Genomic DNA, 18,180 nt, shown 5'->3' with positions numbered 1-18,180 from the left:
AAGCTGTAAATGAAGAAAATATTTTAATACATTTTAAATTAATATTAAGGTACAAAATATATTCTTTTACTTCTAACTCATTGATCTCCAAGCTTAAACACAATATTAATTTATTTTATGAGACTTAACATAAACTCTATTAAATGTTAAATGTTATTAAGTAGATATATTAGAGATTCAAACAGTGTCGTATCCAAGGTAGGGGGGCTTTTAGGCCTAAGCCCACCCCGAAATCTTTTATTTTAAATAGTATGTGTATATACACATATTAATATACCTATTATATGTTTTTAAATTATTTCTTATTTTCCTATAAAGTTAAGTATGAATGTTTAAGCCTCCTCCCCCGAAAACAAATCCTGGGTACGGCACTGGATTCAAATATTATAGTTCTTTTAAAAAAGTCTTAATTTTAACTAAGCTAATAAACATACTACGACACTATAACTAAATAATATGTGACATTATGCATAATGTACTACACAATGTATAATAAATAATAATATATAAAATACAAAAATAATATGGGTAATAATTTAATATATTTAATATATAAAATATTATGTTATAGCTAGGTACTAAGAAAATCGTTATACGTCACAACGCAACTATTTAAAAAGTTTTTTTTATCGATATTAAATACTTTTGTACACACATATGACGCATCAATACATTATATAATATGTAAATGCAATAGTCAATAATGAATCATATTTGTAAGTTATATATTTTATTATGATTAAGCTAAAACTCTGCAGTAGGTATATTAGCTCTATTTCTACAATAAACAAAATGTTCATCTAACCTTGACACAATGACACCTCACCAGGCACGCATCCTCTTAAAACAGAAGTTGAAGTAATAAAGCTCGCAAATATACGTATAGCTCGTAGGTACAAGTAATCGGTCTGAGGTTTTGCGACAATTAAAGTAGACGTTGCATTAATCAGCATTATTATAATATTACATACATACACTCTCGTGAAAACAATCTAATGAAGAACTGTTGTAAATCGGACATTGATGTACAACGAAAATAACCCACCCGTCATAAGCCCGTCAGGTTATGGTACAAATATTGGTTACCAGCCGTTACCGCTATACCGTTTTTACGAGGCGCTTGCACCATGGTTGTATTTTTCTGGATGGTAAACCGTGATTTCAAAATTTACCGTAACCAGGGTCCTAAAATTGTTACCACAAGTAATTTTATACAGTAACAGATTGATCGCCGTCAAATACCTAACGTATCATACAGCGCTCTCAGTGAATTTATATAAAAACTAATCAAATGGCAAAGTACTTTTCAGTAGATAATATTATATAGATTTCGATTTTCGATATTGCATTAAGTATATTAAAACAGAAAAGTTTTATAAATAAACTGAATTATGACGCTACATTAATTCAAGCAAAATCAGCTGGTTTCCGAAAAACATTGGTAAGTCCAAAAAGTCCTAATATAAATGTTATACACAGTACGGTTTACCATACTTTCTCTCACTTTTAACGGATAGAACGTGCATAACGTAGAGTTTTTATAACAAAATAATATTCGTCGAAAATATATCATATTTTGTTATTAATGTTATTATACTATTAATTATTATACGTATGATTGTATGATACAATTGATACACGCGTGTTCCGTTCTTTGAGAACGTTATTCATAATTAATTTTAACCAGACTACATAGTTTGACAACAGTAGTTTAAAATGTTTGATATTCATACACTATAAACTAATACCTTAAAGTTTAACGATAAACCTTTGATTTAAAAACTAGGTAAACACTCGATTTAATTAATCAATATATAAAGCATATAATAAAACACTAAGCTATTATTTAATTTTTATCCTAAACCTAGAGCAGTAAGTAATACTTATTTATGATTTATTCGTTATGATTTTTATGAACAATAAAAATAATACTTAATACATAATTTGAAAAACAGATTGTTGTGAATTAATATATTTTGAAAATGTATTATATCAATTTATATAAATTATAAATCAAGTTTCAATAGAGACAATTACAAATTTTAACCGAACAAAACCTTTTTTATTATTATTAATAAATATCTATTTTGTATTACATAAGTAATTCGCATACAAAGAATCAATAGTAAAATATTATGTACAATAAATATTTATTGTCCAAGTTCTGTAAGTCATAGACAATCAAAAACTGATCTATTATAGAAAGAAAATATTTAAATATTATTTTAGATTCTGAACGAAGTGAGAAATGTATTGATTTTGCAGTGATGTATGTTTTTTTTATTTTTGTGTCTGTCATCACGTTTTGGAGTAGAAATATGATTTAATTTTTGACTTCAGCCCCTCTTTGAAAGGGAAAATTAATCAATCTATAATTGGTACTTTGTGGGGTCAAAAGTAAAAAATGTCCAGTAGATTTCAAAAACGTTATCTATTTACGAACAAATTTTCAAAATATTTTTACTTTTTTAAGCTATTTATAGACAATTAAAATTTTTGATTTTTCTAAGTTTTTTTTTAGAAATGTCTGTAAAAAAAATTTGAGAACCAAAAATTTTTTTTAAATTTAATACAAGGTTTAATATAAGTTGTACTTATCGTAGTGAAAATCGTTAGTCATAATTTTTGTTTATAAGCATTTAAAGTTTAAATGTTTACAAAATATATCAAAATCGCGAAAATTTGCAAAAAATTTTGAATTTGAAAATTCATAAAATTTTTGTGATTTGTACCTTAAGTTAAAAAACCCAATACAAGGTTATCCATAAGTTTTACTTCAATTAACTGTAAAAAAAAATTCTAGTATTAAACTTTATAAGCGTAAAAAATTTAATTTTTTACGAAATCACGTAAAATAATGATATATTACAATTTAAATATAGGTAATAATATAATATATCTTACTTATTATCCTAGACTGACAAATTAGCTCCGTTCAGAATCGTTTTTCGTATACAATGATACCTATCATTGCATTCAAATTTAACACATTCATTATAGTAACCTATTCTCCATCTCTACAATACAGCAGAGCGATACCCACTTGCCCACTTTGTCTTACAATTAAATTATCTAGGTACTAGTTTAATACTTTTTCTAAGTTTTACTGCTTAAAATTGAAGACGAAACCCCTTCATTATTTTATTATGTTTGTTTTAAAACTGCATCCAGTTTTTGTGTTTATATTATATTAATGTATATATATTTTTTTGAATTGATTGTAGGTTCTAAAAAATTGATATTATTGCATTTCTTTCGCTATTTTTGTGATTTAAGAATAATTTGAAGCCAACTACATTTTGTAATTTTGCAGTTCTTTCATTAAATCTGATATATAATTGAGTTCTCTGTTTAAAAAAAATTCTATACGTTATATTTTATAATGTTTATTTATAAATTAAAAAAATTATACTACTTTCAAATTAAATTTATATAATTAGGCAGGCTCAAAAATTAACTGAATCTCTATATAATACTCTATTCTGTGGATCCAAAGAACCACTGCTTTCATAATAATTTATAATGTACCTACATTAATATTATATAATAATATATAAATATCATAATTTTTTGACAATATGTAGTTTGATATTTAAAATATATAGGTTAATATTTAATACAGTATAGAAACCTATAGATTTTACACAATTTCAACTGTAAATAGTGTTATATTGATATTTTTTTTAAACCAAGTTATTAATTACTATATTAGTCATTTTAAATATTATATATATATGTAGTATATTATGTATACTGCAGTATAGTAGATAAAAATAAATTATTAGTTATTACTATTAAGTAATAAGTAGTAAGTAACGACTAGTTAGTATAATATTATCATTGATTTTAAAATATAGTATATTCTAAAATCAATGGTATTATTCATAACTACTGAGCAGTAATATAAAATTTAAAAAAATATATTTGCATTTTCTTTATTTATTTATTATTTTATAAAAATCATGCATTGTTAAAATTAAATTGTTATTGTATGATTTTTGTTGAATTACCTCATACATGATGTATATTTAAAAATAGCTGAATTAATATTATTATTATTATTATTATATTAATATGTTAGTTTACTATACTAAATATTTAATATTTACTTATAATTTATTTATTTTGAAATGTAATAATTTACAGTTATACTTTAAGCTAAACAAAATAGCATTGCTAATAACTTTATACATTTAACTTATAATACGCTAAAATATTTTTTTTTAAGAATTTGAATATATCTACTAGCTAGGTATAATAAATGTAATGCCCCCTTTTTTATGTACAAAAAAATTACTTTTATGAATTGGATCATTATTGGGTCACTTTTGAATATTTTGCAATTTTAACAGATCTAAAATGTCAATATAATATATATTATATATTATAATTGTAACTATATAGATGACAACTTAATCCTTTTTCCAATGTTACTCCACTACAAAGGCGGATACAAGGGGAGCAATTGGGGCAATACCCCCCCCCCGTTCACAAAGAAGTATCATATATTCCAACAAAGTTTTTTTTTAAATAGATGATTACCTTTTTTTAGTTGATAACTAACAAATTCCCCCCCCTATTTAGGACCACTGTATCCTTTTGCTTCACTAACATTTTCAGTGTCCATTATGTTCTTCAAGAATTAATAAAAATAGAAATACACTGGTACTGCAGCGATAACTAGTTTTCCTATTAAAACACGTCAAAAAAGAAAACTTGAAATGTTCAAATTGGTTAATTTATAAACACAAATTTGATATATTATAAATATCGTTTTATTTTTCAAATTCTATGTTATTGAATATAAACGATTAGGATTTACGCTTCGGCGTCCTCATCGTCGTCATCTCCTTCGCCATCCTCGTCTACAGTCGCGTCCTGATACTGTTGGTATTCGGATACTAAATCGTTCATGTTTGACTCAGCCTCGGTGAATTCCATCTCATCCATTCCCTCTCCAGTGTACCAATGCAAAAACGCCTTGCGTCGAAACATTGACGTGAACTGTTCGGAAACGCGCTTGAACATTTCCTGGATAGCTGTTGTGTTCCCTATGAATGTGGCCGACATCTTAAGGCCCCTGGGTGGTATATCACACACCGCTGTCTTTGTGTTGTTTGGTATCCACTCAACGAAGTAGCTGGAGTTCTTGGTCTGTATATTGAGCATCTGCTCATCGACCTCTTTCATGGACATACGTCCCCGAAATATGCTCGCAGCCGTCAGATACCGACCGTGCCGAGGGTCACATGCAGCCATCATGTTCTTGGCGTCAAACATTTGTTGCACCAATTCAGGAACAGTGAGCGCACGGTACTGTTGGCTTCCACGGGACGTAAGCGGCGCGAAGCCAGTAATGAAGAAATGCAGCCGTGGGAATGGTACCATGTTTACAGCCAGCTTACGGAGGTCTGAGTTGAGCTGCCCGGGAAACCGAAAACACGTAGTCACGCCGCAAATCGCCGCTGACACTAAGTGGTTCAGGTCACCGTACGTAGGAGTTGTGAGCTTTAACGTCCGGAAGCATATGTCATACAACGCTTCGTTGTCAATACAAAATGTTTTATCGGTGTTTTCTACCAACTGATGCACGGATAACGTGGAATTGTATGGTTCCACGACTGTATCAGATACCTGTACCAGATAAGATAGATTAGGTTAGGAGAACTAATATATTTATGCAGTTCAAAAACTTTAAAGGCATATTAATGATAATTATACCTTCGGTGAAGGGACAATACTGTATGTAGTCATAATTCTGTCCGGGTATTCTTCGCGAATTTTCGATATCAAAAGTGTACCCATACCAGAGCCAGTCCCACCACCCAGCGAATGGGTCAATTGAAATCCTTGTAGGCAATCACAACTCTCTGCCTCTTTCCTGAAATATTATATGGTTTACGTTATAATAAGTTAAATAATATAACTTTTGTTATATTTATATACCTGACAACGTCTAGCACTGAATCCACTAATTCAGCACCTTCCGTATAATGTCCTTTAGCCCAGTTATTTCCTGCGCCAGATTGTCCAAAAACAAAGTTATCTGGTCGGAATATTTGACCAAAAGGTCCAGATCTTACAGAATCCATAGTTCCTGGTTCCAAATCTACAAGCACTGCTCGAGGTACGTACTTACCACCTAATATATTAAAATGTAAAATTGAAATATATATATATTAATCTACGTTTTAATTTATTAAAATATTAGATCATAAAAATTATTCTTATGTCAGGTTGCATGAAAAAATTGGTTAATTTAATTGTTCATTAAAATTCAATGAACTGATCACGGACCACTAAATAATATTTGAGAAACCATTAGCTCATTATTGTTCCATTAAATGTTTATTGATTGATCATGCGACCCAGTATTACAATTATATTCAACTTAAACATTTAATATGCCACCTATACGATATGCTTAAATTAGTATATATTTTTTTTTGTATAAATACAACAATTATTAATTTTGCGTATGTATCTATCTGTTTTTTAGTACATACATAATAATTATTATTATAAAAGAAATTAAATTAATTTAATAATTATAGTAATAAATAATAAAGTTGTATAATTAAATACCGATGTACCAAAAATAATTAATAATAATAAACTATATAGTTTTTTTACAATTATTATACTTGCAAACAAAAATATAATATGAACTTTTTCTAAAATGTCAGTATAATATTACTATATTTAAAAACCGAAGAGCTTATATATAATCAAAAATTATATTTTATCATATATAATACGTTTTAGGGCTGGATACATTTTTTCTGGCTATTACTGTTACTATTATAATCTAACAACAACTACAATTATATCAATTAATCGTTCTTAGGTTATATCAACTAATGTGGTTGTTTGATTAATTTCTTAACGATTTCACGTAACCTATTTTGCATTATAGTTGCAAATGCAACCAAATATTAACAAATAAATACATAGTATTTTGTTAATTGATTTTGCATTACGCAGTAAACCGTATTTTTCATTATATTAGAACTTGTTTGCACTAAATTTATTACATTATTTGAACAGCAACCACCAAAAACATTTAATATAATTCAACATTATTCCGTATAGTAAAAAAATATAATTTTTTTCATTAAATTAATCAAAATGTAATGCAAATTTTTATACAAATTGTATTAGACTATTAAATATTTTTACCAAGTGCTTCGGTATAATAGACATTGATTCTTTCCAACTGTAGATCGGAATCTCCGTGATATGATCCAGTTGGATCAATGCCATGTTCATCGGATATTACTTCCCAAAACTAAACAGTTATTGAAATTAGTAGTCGTACTATAAAATAATTATGCAACTCTTTATATTTATGGTAATATATACAACTCGAGTTGCATAATATGATACAAGTATATTACCTTTGCGCCAATCTGATTTCCACATTGGCCAGCTTGCAAGTGACAAATTTCACGCATGATTATTAATTATTCAAGTTTAAATTAATAATAAATAAGTAATAATAAGTTATTTAATAACTCAAATAAGAACGTCAAATAGCACAGACGAAAACTACACAACAATATAATACAATTATCTATGTGTTTGAATGTAAACAAAATATTAACTGTAGTAAAATTAAAATAGCCAGCACTACTTCGGAAATTCAATAACACAATTTGTAATAAAAATAAAAATGTATTGTAAATATATTATTATATAATAATAATGATGTGATTTAATTGACGAAAACTGGTGAGAGTAAAATAGTGAATATATTATATGAATTAAATTTAAAAAATGGAAAACTAGGAACTGGATAGTAAAGTGGTAAGAGTGACTTTTTATAAAAGTAGTGAGTGTGGTGTAAGGATTCTAGTATTTAGATATAAGAAAATGAAATTTAAAAACTGGTTTAATAAACTATCATAAATTAATGAAGGGGCAACGCGGATACAAATGGTGGTTGTGGCTTGTGGTCCGTTCATAGATGCCACGAAGTGTGTTGCAGCTAGTGTGTAACACGTATTAATCAATGAATATTAAATATATGTAGAATATTATATAATATATATAACAAGATTATAGACTGTAGAATAGGAGGCATCAAATGATAACCCTTGGACGAGCTATATCCGGTCCTAAGACAAACAATTTAGTTTTTCTTTATTTAGACACACAATTAATTATTATTATTAAATTTAATTTGTTACTGGTATTTTCGTATAATTAAACCGTATATAATACATATGTATCTACAAGATTTACCTAATTTTTAATTTTTTTTTATAACTGATTATTTTTAATTCGTTTCAAAATCAAAAATATTCAAAGCCACTTTAGAAAGTGATGAAAAGGAGCCTTTATGTACTAAATCGAAGCATACTTAATAGTGAAACTACAGTCAACGATTTTTGAATTAAACATTTTATGCCTAGCTCAAAACATTTATATGACCTACACAACCCTTTATAAGATAATTTTTTAAGACATTTACAGATAATTGTTTTTGTTTTTGCAATCAGAAATAATAAATATTAAAATTAATATTAGGTATTTCAATAAATATAAATATATTTATATTATGTATATATTATAATATATGTAATATATTTTTCTATTTAACTTGTAACTTTTACAAAAAGTTGTTAAATTTTATTGAACAAAATATTAAAATATTTTAAACAATTAACTATATAGAAAAATAAATAATCGATTAGTTCATTATTGATTATAAAGTTTAACCCTTGTAAAATTTTCCCAATTTAAACTACGCACGTCATGCGAATGATACTGTATTTTGGTATAAATTATTTTTATGGAATATATAAATAACTTAATCTACCTTATAATTGTGCTTCTATAATGCAAAATTATTTATTTGGACTACATTACTACAACTTCTTTCGAAAAATAATAGTACCAAATAAGGTCGTTAGTCGTTTTTACTGTATATTTTGCTCAATTGGATTTATTAGTGAAAGATTTGTGAAATCAAATAACCTGAGATTGTCATGTATAATATATCAATAAAAAAAGTATTCGAGTATATATTAATGCATGTACGTTTAAATTAGGTTTATAAACTTGTAAACTTCGGAAACAATTAACAAGTCTTATATACTCCTTGAGATTTGGGGAGTGCTTATAGATTCGTTTTTCAATCCCTATAAGTTGTCATAGTGTAAATCACACATGGATGTAGTTTTTTTTTATATGTATGACTCTTATTGGTTGCAGATCTTCTAATTTTGAAAAAAAATTGATATAGACCGACCCACCGTATGATTTATTTTCAATATGAAGAAATAATTATTACATATTATGTAATTTGTTATATATATGTTATTTGAATAACAATTCAAAGGCAATGTTTATATATTTGTAACTTATAAATTCAAACACTTATATAACCAGATACTTTTTTTAAATTAGTTAAATTAATTTGAACTGCATTCATATAATTTACGATAACAAAGTCCATGTATTTTTTGACAGTAGTCAGGTGGACTTAAGTATTAGCATTAATATTGTTGTCCCTCATATCAACTGGGATAATTTTATGCTCTTACAAATTTACCAGCCATATAATTTTTTTATTAAAAATATTATAAACATTAATTAAAGCATTTTTACTTACTTGAATACGCTGTCCATCTACTATTAAAAAATACTGAATAATTTTGAATTTTGGTTTTTCTTTTCCTTCTTTTGTTTCTATTCATTTTTGTTTTCTTATAATTACTTTTATTTCTATTGTTCTTTGAGGATGAATGTCTTGTTTATTTTTAGAATGCAGCTCATAAAACATTTTCATCATATCTTCAAGTATTTCTAGTTGAATGTTTTTGAGACATTTTTTTGAACAGCTTAAATAGAAAAAATGAATGTAACAATATAAAACAGGGCTAGTTATTAAAAGTAAATAAAACTAACTAAATACGATTTAATAATGACTCACCATTCTTTAAGGATTACTAAAAGATTATTCTTTGCAGCTACTATTTTTCCAATCCAATTTAAATATTTTTTCCTTCAATTTTTTCTTGCTTTTTAACATTTCTTTTATATTTTTCATTATTAGTAACATCTTTTCTTCTTTTAAGTAGACTAATACACTCGTCATCTGAACTCATATTATTCATATTTTAAAAGTTATACACGTTATGAACGTTTATACACAACTACTGAAAGGATTCCACCAATATAATCTTTACTTACTAATAAACAATTTTACAACATTAAATCTATAAAAAGAACAATATTTTGTGTCATATAATAATAATATCATATTTGATGCAGAAAAGGCACTTGTCCCAGACATAGGTACGTCTTTTCAGTTTTCTGCAACTAACGAAATTTTAAATTATTTTTAACAAGGATCTATTTAATAGGACATATTAATGTCTGTACAAAACCATATATTTATCAATATTTTCAATTCGATTATGTAATAAAGTTATTTTTGTAAAATACTGGGTATGTGCCCTTTTTGCATTTAGCGATTTAAATATACCAAATATATACATTCTGCAACCACACGTAGATTGCTCATTTCGGTCAAATTAATTTACAACACGAGGGACTACGATGCTAATTTATCAAAAAAACGAGATACATCAATACAGTATCTATCATATTTTATATTTGTACATTTTTCCAGGGCAAAGTCAGTATATAAAACTAGTCCTATATAAAATGATTTTGATTAAGCTATCGTATTTTCATAATTAATATACATAGTAAATATTTAGTTTTACATCTAGGAGCAATTACGTAACTATATTATCTACATATTTACTATTTAGTATTTAGAATTTATTGTTTATTTCATTTTCAGTTTTAAGGCTAGTACAATATAAATAAATTAAAATGTTAACACGTAACTCGTTAGTGTGACATAGTGTATGGCAACTGACAAGACAAATTAAATACACATCAGTGTTTATCAAGCAGATCTGTCATCAATATCATTCAACGATTTTCATAATGTGTACAATGTTTTAACTAATTATAAGCTATTTATAGGCGTAAGACAATTTTTTTTTGTAGAACTACTGTAATTTATTCGCTGGAGATAATAATGATAGTATATGTATAATATATGTATAATATATTAATATTATATAATCATAAAAAAAAATAAAAAAATATTATGAATTAGTTTTTCATTCATTATCAAATATTTTTATGAAGATTACGATGAAGCGAATGCACGCTTAATTTAGTATTCTTTAGGAGGTCACTAATAATAAATGCCTACAATGTATTCCTAAAAGCAAAACTTTATACTTGAAATTTAAGAGGAAAAATAACGAATCAATATTATAAAACAGTTGTAATATAATGATATAAGGATATAATATAGACCAGCCAGTTGTATCGGCCGTTGGCGCCTACCTGTTGGTCAGTAGAACGAGAATCTGGTATTAGGGGTTCAGAAGTTGTTTGTCAGAGAAAACGAAAAATTGAAAAACTATTGAATCATCTGTTTGAAGTCAAAATTATTCTTATTTCTACAGTCCAGTTTTTCAGATTAATTCAACCCCCCAACAAATATATTACACAATATCTCACAATACCTACTAGTAATACTAGCTATATAGCAATAGTAGATTAGGTTAGCAGGACAGATATACTATTATATTACATGATATTTATATACCTACATACAACATACTACATATAGTAAATGTATCAGTACCACATTATATTATCACATACGCGTCCAACGACTACTATGTACCTACGTATACTTTATTATTTATATATATATATACCATTATAATATCACCATATAAACCATAAAGGTGTATCATCTACTCGAGCTTAAAACAATTATTTATTATCATTGTATAAGTAACGACTGACTACTAGTTACAACCTTCAAATCATTCGTTACAGAAAACCTATAACGCTAATAGTTTTAATTATTGTTTACTGTATAACACAGATTGACTTATAAGTAGAAATTTAATTGTAAAAAAAGGATGGGCAAATGGGTATCGCTCTGCTGTATTGTAGAGATGGAGAATAGGTTACTATAATGAATGTGTTAAATTTGAATGCAATGATAGGTATCATTGTATACGAAAAACGATTCTGAACGGAGCTAATTTGTCAGTCTAGGATAATAAGTAAGATATATTATATTATTACCTATATTTAAATTGTAATATATCATTATTTTACGTGATTTCGTAAAAAATTAAATTTTATACGCTTATAAAGTTTAATGCTAGAATTTTTTTTTACAGTTTTTTGAAGTAAAACTTATGGATAACCTTGTATTGGGTTTTTTAACTTAAGGTACAAATCACAAAAATGTTATGAATTTTCAACTTCAAAATTCTTTGCAAATTTTCGCGACTTTGATATATTTTGTAAACATTTGAACTTTAAATGCTTATAAACAAAAATTATGACTAACGGTTTTTGATTTTTTTTTTTTACTACAATAAGTAAAACTTAGAATAAATCTTGTATTAAATTTTAAAGATTTTTTGGTGTGCCATTTTTTTTTTTTTATTGTCATTTCAAGAAAAAAAATTTAGAAAAATCAAAAATTTCAATTGTCTATAAATAGTTAAAAAAAAATTCTAAATATTTTGAAAATGTAATCGTAAACAGATAACGCTAGTATAAACATTTTGTGAACATTTCAAGTATTTACAATGATTCGTTTTTGAGTTACAACAAAATAAAAAATCGATTTTGACGAAAACTAGTTATGTGCAAAAATTCCCGTTTTAGGTTACTTTCTCAGGGTTTTTCCTAATGCTTTTGAAAACTACTAGAAATTTAATCTAGTATAATATTTAATTTTGACTCTAGTTGTACCAACTAGATTCAATTTCCTGTTCAAAGAGGGGCTGAAGTCAAAAATCAAAGCACTATTACTACTCCAAAACGTGATGACAGACACAAAAATAAAAAAAACACACATCATTATAAAATCAATGGGTACATTCATCACTTCGTTCAGAATCTAAAATTACTATTTTCATTGGTTAACCCGTTATTTTTAATTATCAGAACTATCAATTTAATAAATTTTCGTGTCTTATTGATACATTGTATAAGAAAATAGTACGTCTAACTTTTTCATGTGTATTATTTATAAATCTTGTTTTGCATATTTTTATATATTTAATCGGTTAAGGCATATAAATGAACGATTTCAATAATTATTTTTTTCTTATTTTAATAGAATAATTTTCTAATATTTGAAATTTCTTTATCCTTTAAATAAAACACTCCGCACAAAAAAACTATATGAAGTAACATAAAAAAAATTTAAAAACAAATTAGTGATACCTATAAAATACCGACAATAAATATTTATATAATATATTATTTTACGTTTTTAAATATATTATTTAAATTTAAATTTGTATAGTAGTTTAGATCATAAATCATATTTTTTTTAAATTAGTTAGGTACATTATTTTTTTTATTAATTTTATTTATTATCATAGAACAAATCATATTTCTATATTCTATGGCATTAATACATTTCATAAAGTGTCACTACTTACTATAATTAATATAATAAAAAGGTACATTTTAAACAATAATTATTATATTTTCCCTAATACTATAAACAATTATTATTATGTTCATTACACATATTATGACTTTAAAGTTATTTAATTTATGAAAAACATTTTTAGTAAATTTGTATCTATAAACTTAATAAGTTGTATTATTAAAATTATTAAAATTATTTATTTATTTTTAAATGTATTATTAAGTAATAGTTTAAAATAATTTATAACGTACGACAAATATATATATATATATAGGTTTTGTTTTATTTTTCTTATACACCATAATGTTAGGCTTATAGTTGTGTTGTTCCTTAACGATTTTAATAGGCTGGTTTATTATTATGCTGTACCTAGTAGCTGGTATTATTAAATTTTGCATACACTTATATTCAACAAAATGACAAAATACATTCTTTACTGGGTACTTGTAACGGCTGTCGACCATAAGCGGTATAAGCACAAAATATGATTCAAGGTCAATCTAATAAGGCGCAAAAAAATAACTTTTTAACAACCCGCATATTATATATAAATAAATTATTACCTACAAATGTTTAATGATGTGATCTGAACAATTAATTCCAAAATAATAATAAAAAAAATTAAGTATAGTCTAAAAACAAATTGTAATTTTACAACAATCTCATTATAAAAAATAGAAATAGAAATAATCATGTAATATTTTTTAGAAATGATAGATTGACCTTGAGAGTTGATTGACTGACTACCTAATAAATATAATTACACGTAACAATAAATTAAGTTTTAAATAATTTTAGTGAATGCCTACAAACAACATACGCCATCAACTATAGAGTAGTCCGAAAACATCAAGTAATACATAAGTACTAAAGCATTTCTAGCTGTAAGGCTGTAAATATAAGTAAGTACCTCAAGCTCCAAATTCTCAACTCTCAAGGATAAAAGAAAAAATACTATTCTAAATTGTTCAGTACCATTTTGGTCCGAGATGTGTGTGACCTGTATGTTTAAAAAAAATACATATTTCTTTTATATAATTAATATAACTAGCCTGTATTACTAAACAAGTATTAAAACTTTCTCGGAAAAACCGAAATCGCGCGTAAATTATTCTCCGAGCTCCAAAAACCAAAAAGTCTGTTACGCTGAAAGGTTATATTTTTCTAAAATATTAAATAAATAATAATATATTGTAGACCGACTAATCATCGTCGTACACTCATATTAAATAAAACTGGTTATGTTATTGATGTGTGTGTGTGTGTGTGTGTGTGTGTGTGCATATATCGTTGTATTCATAATGCGTATTTAAATGGTTCAACGCTCCTCGGCATGTTGGAGGGGAGATTTGTGCACGGTACCGCAGAACAACCTAACGACAGATCAAACACGGTAGACAACTACTGATCGCCCAGTATCGACCGCAGTCCACGGCCAACAGGCGTCTTGAAAGTCTGAAATTAATAACTTAATTTCGTTTAGAGCATAATGACTTTCAATTTTTTAATATATCGATTCAAATATTGAGGACAAATTTAATAGCGTTACGGCTCCTGGCGGGATTTAAATCCACGTCCGAATTCTGATAAAGTTTATTTATATTTTTTATCACTGTTAAAATTATATTTGTCTATTTTATTTATAATGTAAGTCTTTCTATATTTATTGAGACAATATATTGTGATAAGCATAAGCCTGAATTTTGCCAAAAAAGGTTTTTGTTGGATTTAAATCATTATAAACTACAAATACGGCAGATATAATATTAATATAAAATAAAATCAAGATGAGGATAATACAGAAATTTGGTTGTCTACCGGCAAAAAATAAACAGCTCTAAATCCCTGTTATTTTCAAAATAATGATGAGTAACTCAATCTACAAAATTGATATAATAAACTTATACTCTAGCCCTACATACTTATTACTATCAATATTATAATATTACGATTAACTCAGTGGCGTAGCCATGAGGGGCAGTGGGTCATGCTCCCCTCCCATCGACTGTATCAACTTAATATAAGAATAAACTGTTATTGTTAATTTTTGATTATGTTTTTATAGTATTTTGGGTCCCCCCCCCATTTTAAAATCCTGGCTATGCCACTAGATTAACTCACTAATGAATTTATCATGAGTTAGATACTTTGTCAAATCATAGTCTAAAGACTAAAATAAGAAATTATGTGACACTGGTTTATGGCGGATTTCCAATATTTATTTTGTAACTTCCTAGAACAAAAATCTCAAACAACTCCATTAAAATGCAATTTGCGTTAAATTTCCAATTGTTTTATATTATTGCAACATGTAGCTATTAATTATAAAAGCGGTATTCAATAACTCATAGTAAAATGTATGGATATTTCATAATTGATTTTTTAAAGGACAAAGTTAGTTTTGTTACTTAAAAATAATAAATAATGTAAGTCTAAGAATATATTCATTCAATATTGTCTTTTAGTAAACAGACATTTCTAATAATAATATAAAATTGTCAAATCACATCATATTATATTATTATATAATTATCTGCACACTCTAAAGTGAGACATATTCACACTTTACACTATGCATGATACATCGATATAAAAATTATTGTGATCTATCATCTACCTCTTAACTGTTAATTGCATCTTCGGATCTTCCATTTATTGATCATAAATTAAATCATACAAATAAATAATGACTAATTATAAATAAAAATAAGTATGAGCTAATAGAGCATTTTCAGTGGATCATAGTGAAAGAGGTGCGTTTTTTCAGAACTCCACCCTCTCTCAAAAAAAAGTGGAAACTTGACATCCAAAAATGGTATCGAAAAAGTATTTGGTACAAATGGGCTAGTTATAATTACTAACTACCAATTACAATAATTGTATTATATTATGTTCAATACATAATTATATTAGTATCACATATTTTCCATAATAAATAATTTTAATTATAATGATATTTTATAAAGAACACAGTACATAACTAAAACTTATTTAATTTGTTTGTACTTAAATAAAAATCTAATTTAGAATTGATATAGTATGAACTAGGATGGTATTTTAAATTAAAATAAGTACTCAATTTAGCTGGCGACAGAAAATATATTTTAATTATATTTAAAAATACTGTTAAAAAAATCATAATATGTTGCGTTTATGTAAAATTAATAGGTATAGTTTTAAATTAATATAATATAGGTACTTCAGATAATGGAAAACAAACTATTTTACTGTTTTACTATTTTTGTATTTCACAAACATACGTTTTTTCAACCAATCCTTTATTTATTATAATATTTATTATTTAATACATACTCTATAGCTTCATGAGTCATTACTAGGTAAGTACTCTACTCTCAGTATAAAATTAACAATTCATAGTTATTGTAGTTGTTGTATGTATTATTATATATCCTATATTTATACTGACGTACAAGTTTTATGTCAATGACATATTTTATTAGCTGACATGTGACAATTGATCGTGTATCAATATGTTATTTACTTGGTAACGAGTAGTTATAACGACCATCACTATTTAGTGACAATAATAATAAATTTTAACGTATTATTATTTTTAAATAACAATATTAAAACTTTGTTTCTCGCAATTATACGATCGCACCTATAATATGACCATGAAACAATATCCATGTCCTTATTATCGTAGTCCATGGCCTGTGTAGGTTCGAACGTTCGGCTTACCTCGTTCAAAGATTTTACTAACGAATAAATGATTTAGAGAACGTCGCTTGAAACTCGTGTAATATAACGGAGTCAAATAATCCTTATAGGTACCACCCCAAAAAGGCAATCTATAGTGAACTAAAGACTGAACTAAAGATATATATATATATAATTCTCAGATGTTTAATATCTAAAACATATTTTAAGCTTTTAAAATAGTTTTCCATGATAATTCCATTTTAGTTTTTCATCGAATATTAACCCTAAATATTTAATATGATTTACTCTTTGAAAATGTTTAAATGTATTTATATAAAAACAATATTCTAACTTAAAACTTAGTCAAATCAACCCATTCTTCATTTATAAATTGAAACTACATAATATGTACTTGATTGGTTTAGTTGATTTTTATAAACATAATGCACACACAATCTCTTCAATACTCGACAATTTGGATGTTTTCTTAATCAAAAAACGTCATTTACGTTTACAAAAATTACAATCGGCAACCGCAACGTTACGTGTTAATGCCAGTCGTAAAAAACAACGATGACGTGATTCGAAACAAAACGTATTTTCCAAATATACACGTCAAAACCGTGGTTATAGCCTTATAGGTGTACAGTTTACCTATGAGTATGATAGCCGTGTATAATAGAATGTGCGGATAAATTTGGTGATGTGATTAACCCACCCGTACACTGTTATTACATGGTTTCTTTGTTACTGTACGGCATGATAAAAACACCACGCGATGTATTATTATTGTTATTATTATATGTTTATGATTTTAAAGTTCATTTGCGTGTGGAGTCGTGAGTAAAAACCAAAATCGCAAGTCGCCCGGCTGGCGCGTCGACCTCGTGAGATATAGGTATACTTGGTGGCGACGGTGGTGGCGGCGACTCGTAGTCAGTGCGCGCTATATAATACTAAATATGAATTAGTTTGTGCACATGCCGCCGCAGTGTCGTGCCGACGTTCGC

At 26.6% G+C, this 18,180-nt stretch overlaps 1 protein-coding gene across 1 annotated transcript; it reads right to left on the bottom strand.

Annotated features, from left to right (window-relative positions):
• Positions 1 to 4,818: 4,818 nt before the first annotated feature.
• LOC113559337 (tubulin beta chain-like) lies at positions 4,819 to 10,084 on the bottom strand. Its single transcript, XM_026965036.1, has 6 exons — positions 10,070 to 10,084; positions 7,398 to 7,454; positions 7,180 to 7,288; positions 5,947 to 6,142; positions 5,722 to 5,881; positions 4,819 to 5,634 (listed from the first exon to the last, which is right to left on the bottom strand). Exons 2-6 carry the CDS (start codon positions 7,452 to 7,454, stop codon positions 4,819 to 4,821), a joined length of 1,338 nt encoding a protein of 445 aa, XP_026820837.1. The 5' UTR covers positions 10,070 to 10,084.
• Positions 10,085 to 18,180: the final 8,096 nt, after the last annotated feature.

The sequence above is a fragment of the Rhopalosiphum maidis genome, chromosome 3 (assembly GCF_003676215.2).
Source record: "Rhopalosiphum maidis isolate BTI-1 chromosome 3, ASM367621v3, whole genome shotgun sequence".
Classification (NCBI taxonomy): Eukaryota; Metazoa; Arthropoda; class Insecta; order Hemiptera; family Aphididae; genus Rhopalosiphum; species Rhopalosiphum maidis.
The sequence above is the reverse complement of the archived record's forward strand: the minus strand, read 5'-3'. Positions and strand labels throughout refer to the sequence as shown.

Coding starts and splice junctions, on each gene's coding strand:
- LOC113559337 (XM_026965036.1), bottom strand. CDS start 7,454: ATGCGTGAAATTTGTCACTTGCAAGCTGGCCAATGTGGAAATCAGATT. Junction 7,289..7,397: donor GAAATCAGATTGGCGCAAAG/GTAATATACTTG, acceptor ATAACTGTTTAG/TTTTGGGAAGTAATATCCGA. Junction 5,882..5,946: donor TCAGTGCTAGACGTTGTCAG/GTATATAAATAT, acceptor ATAATATTTCAG/GAAAGAGGCAGAGAGTTGTG.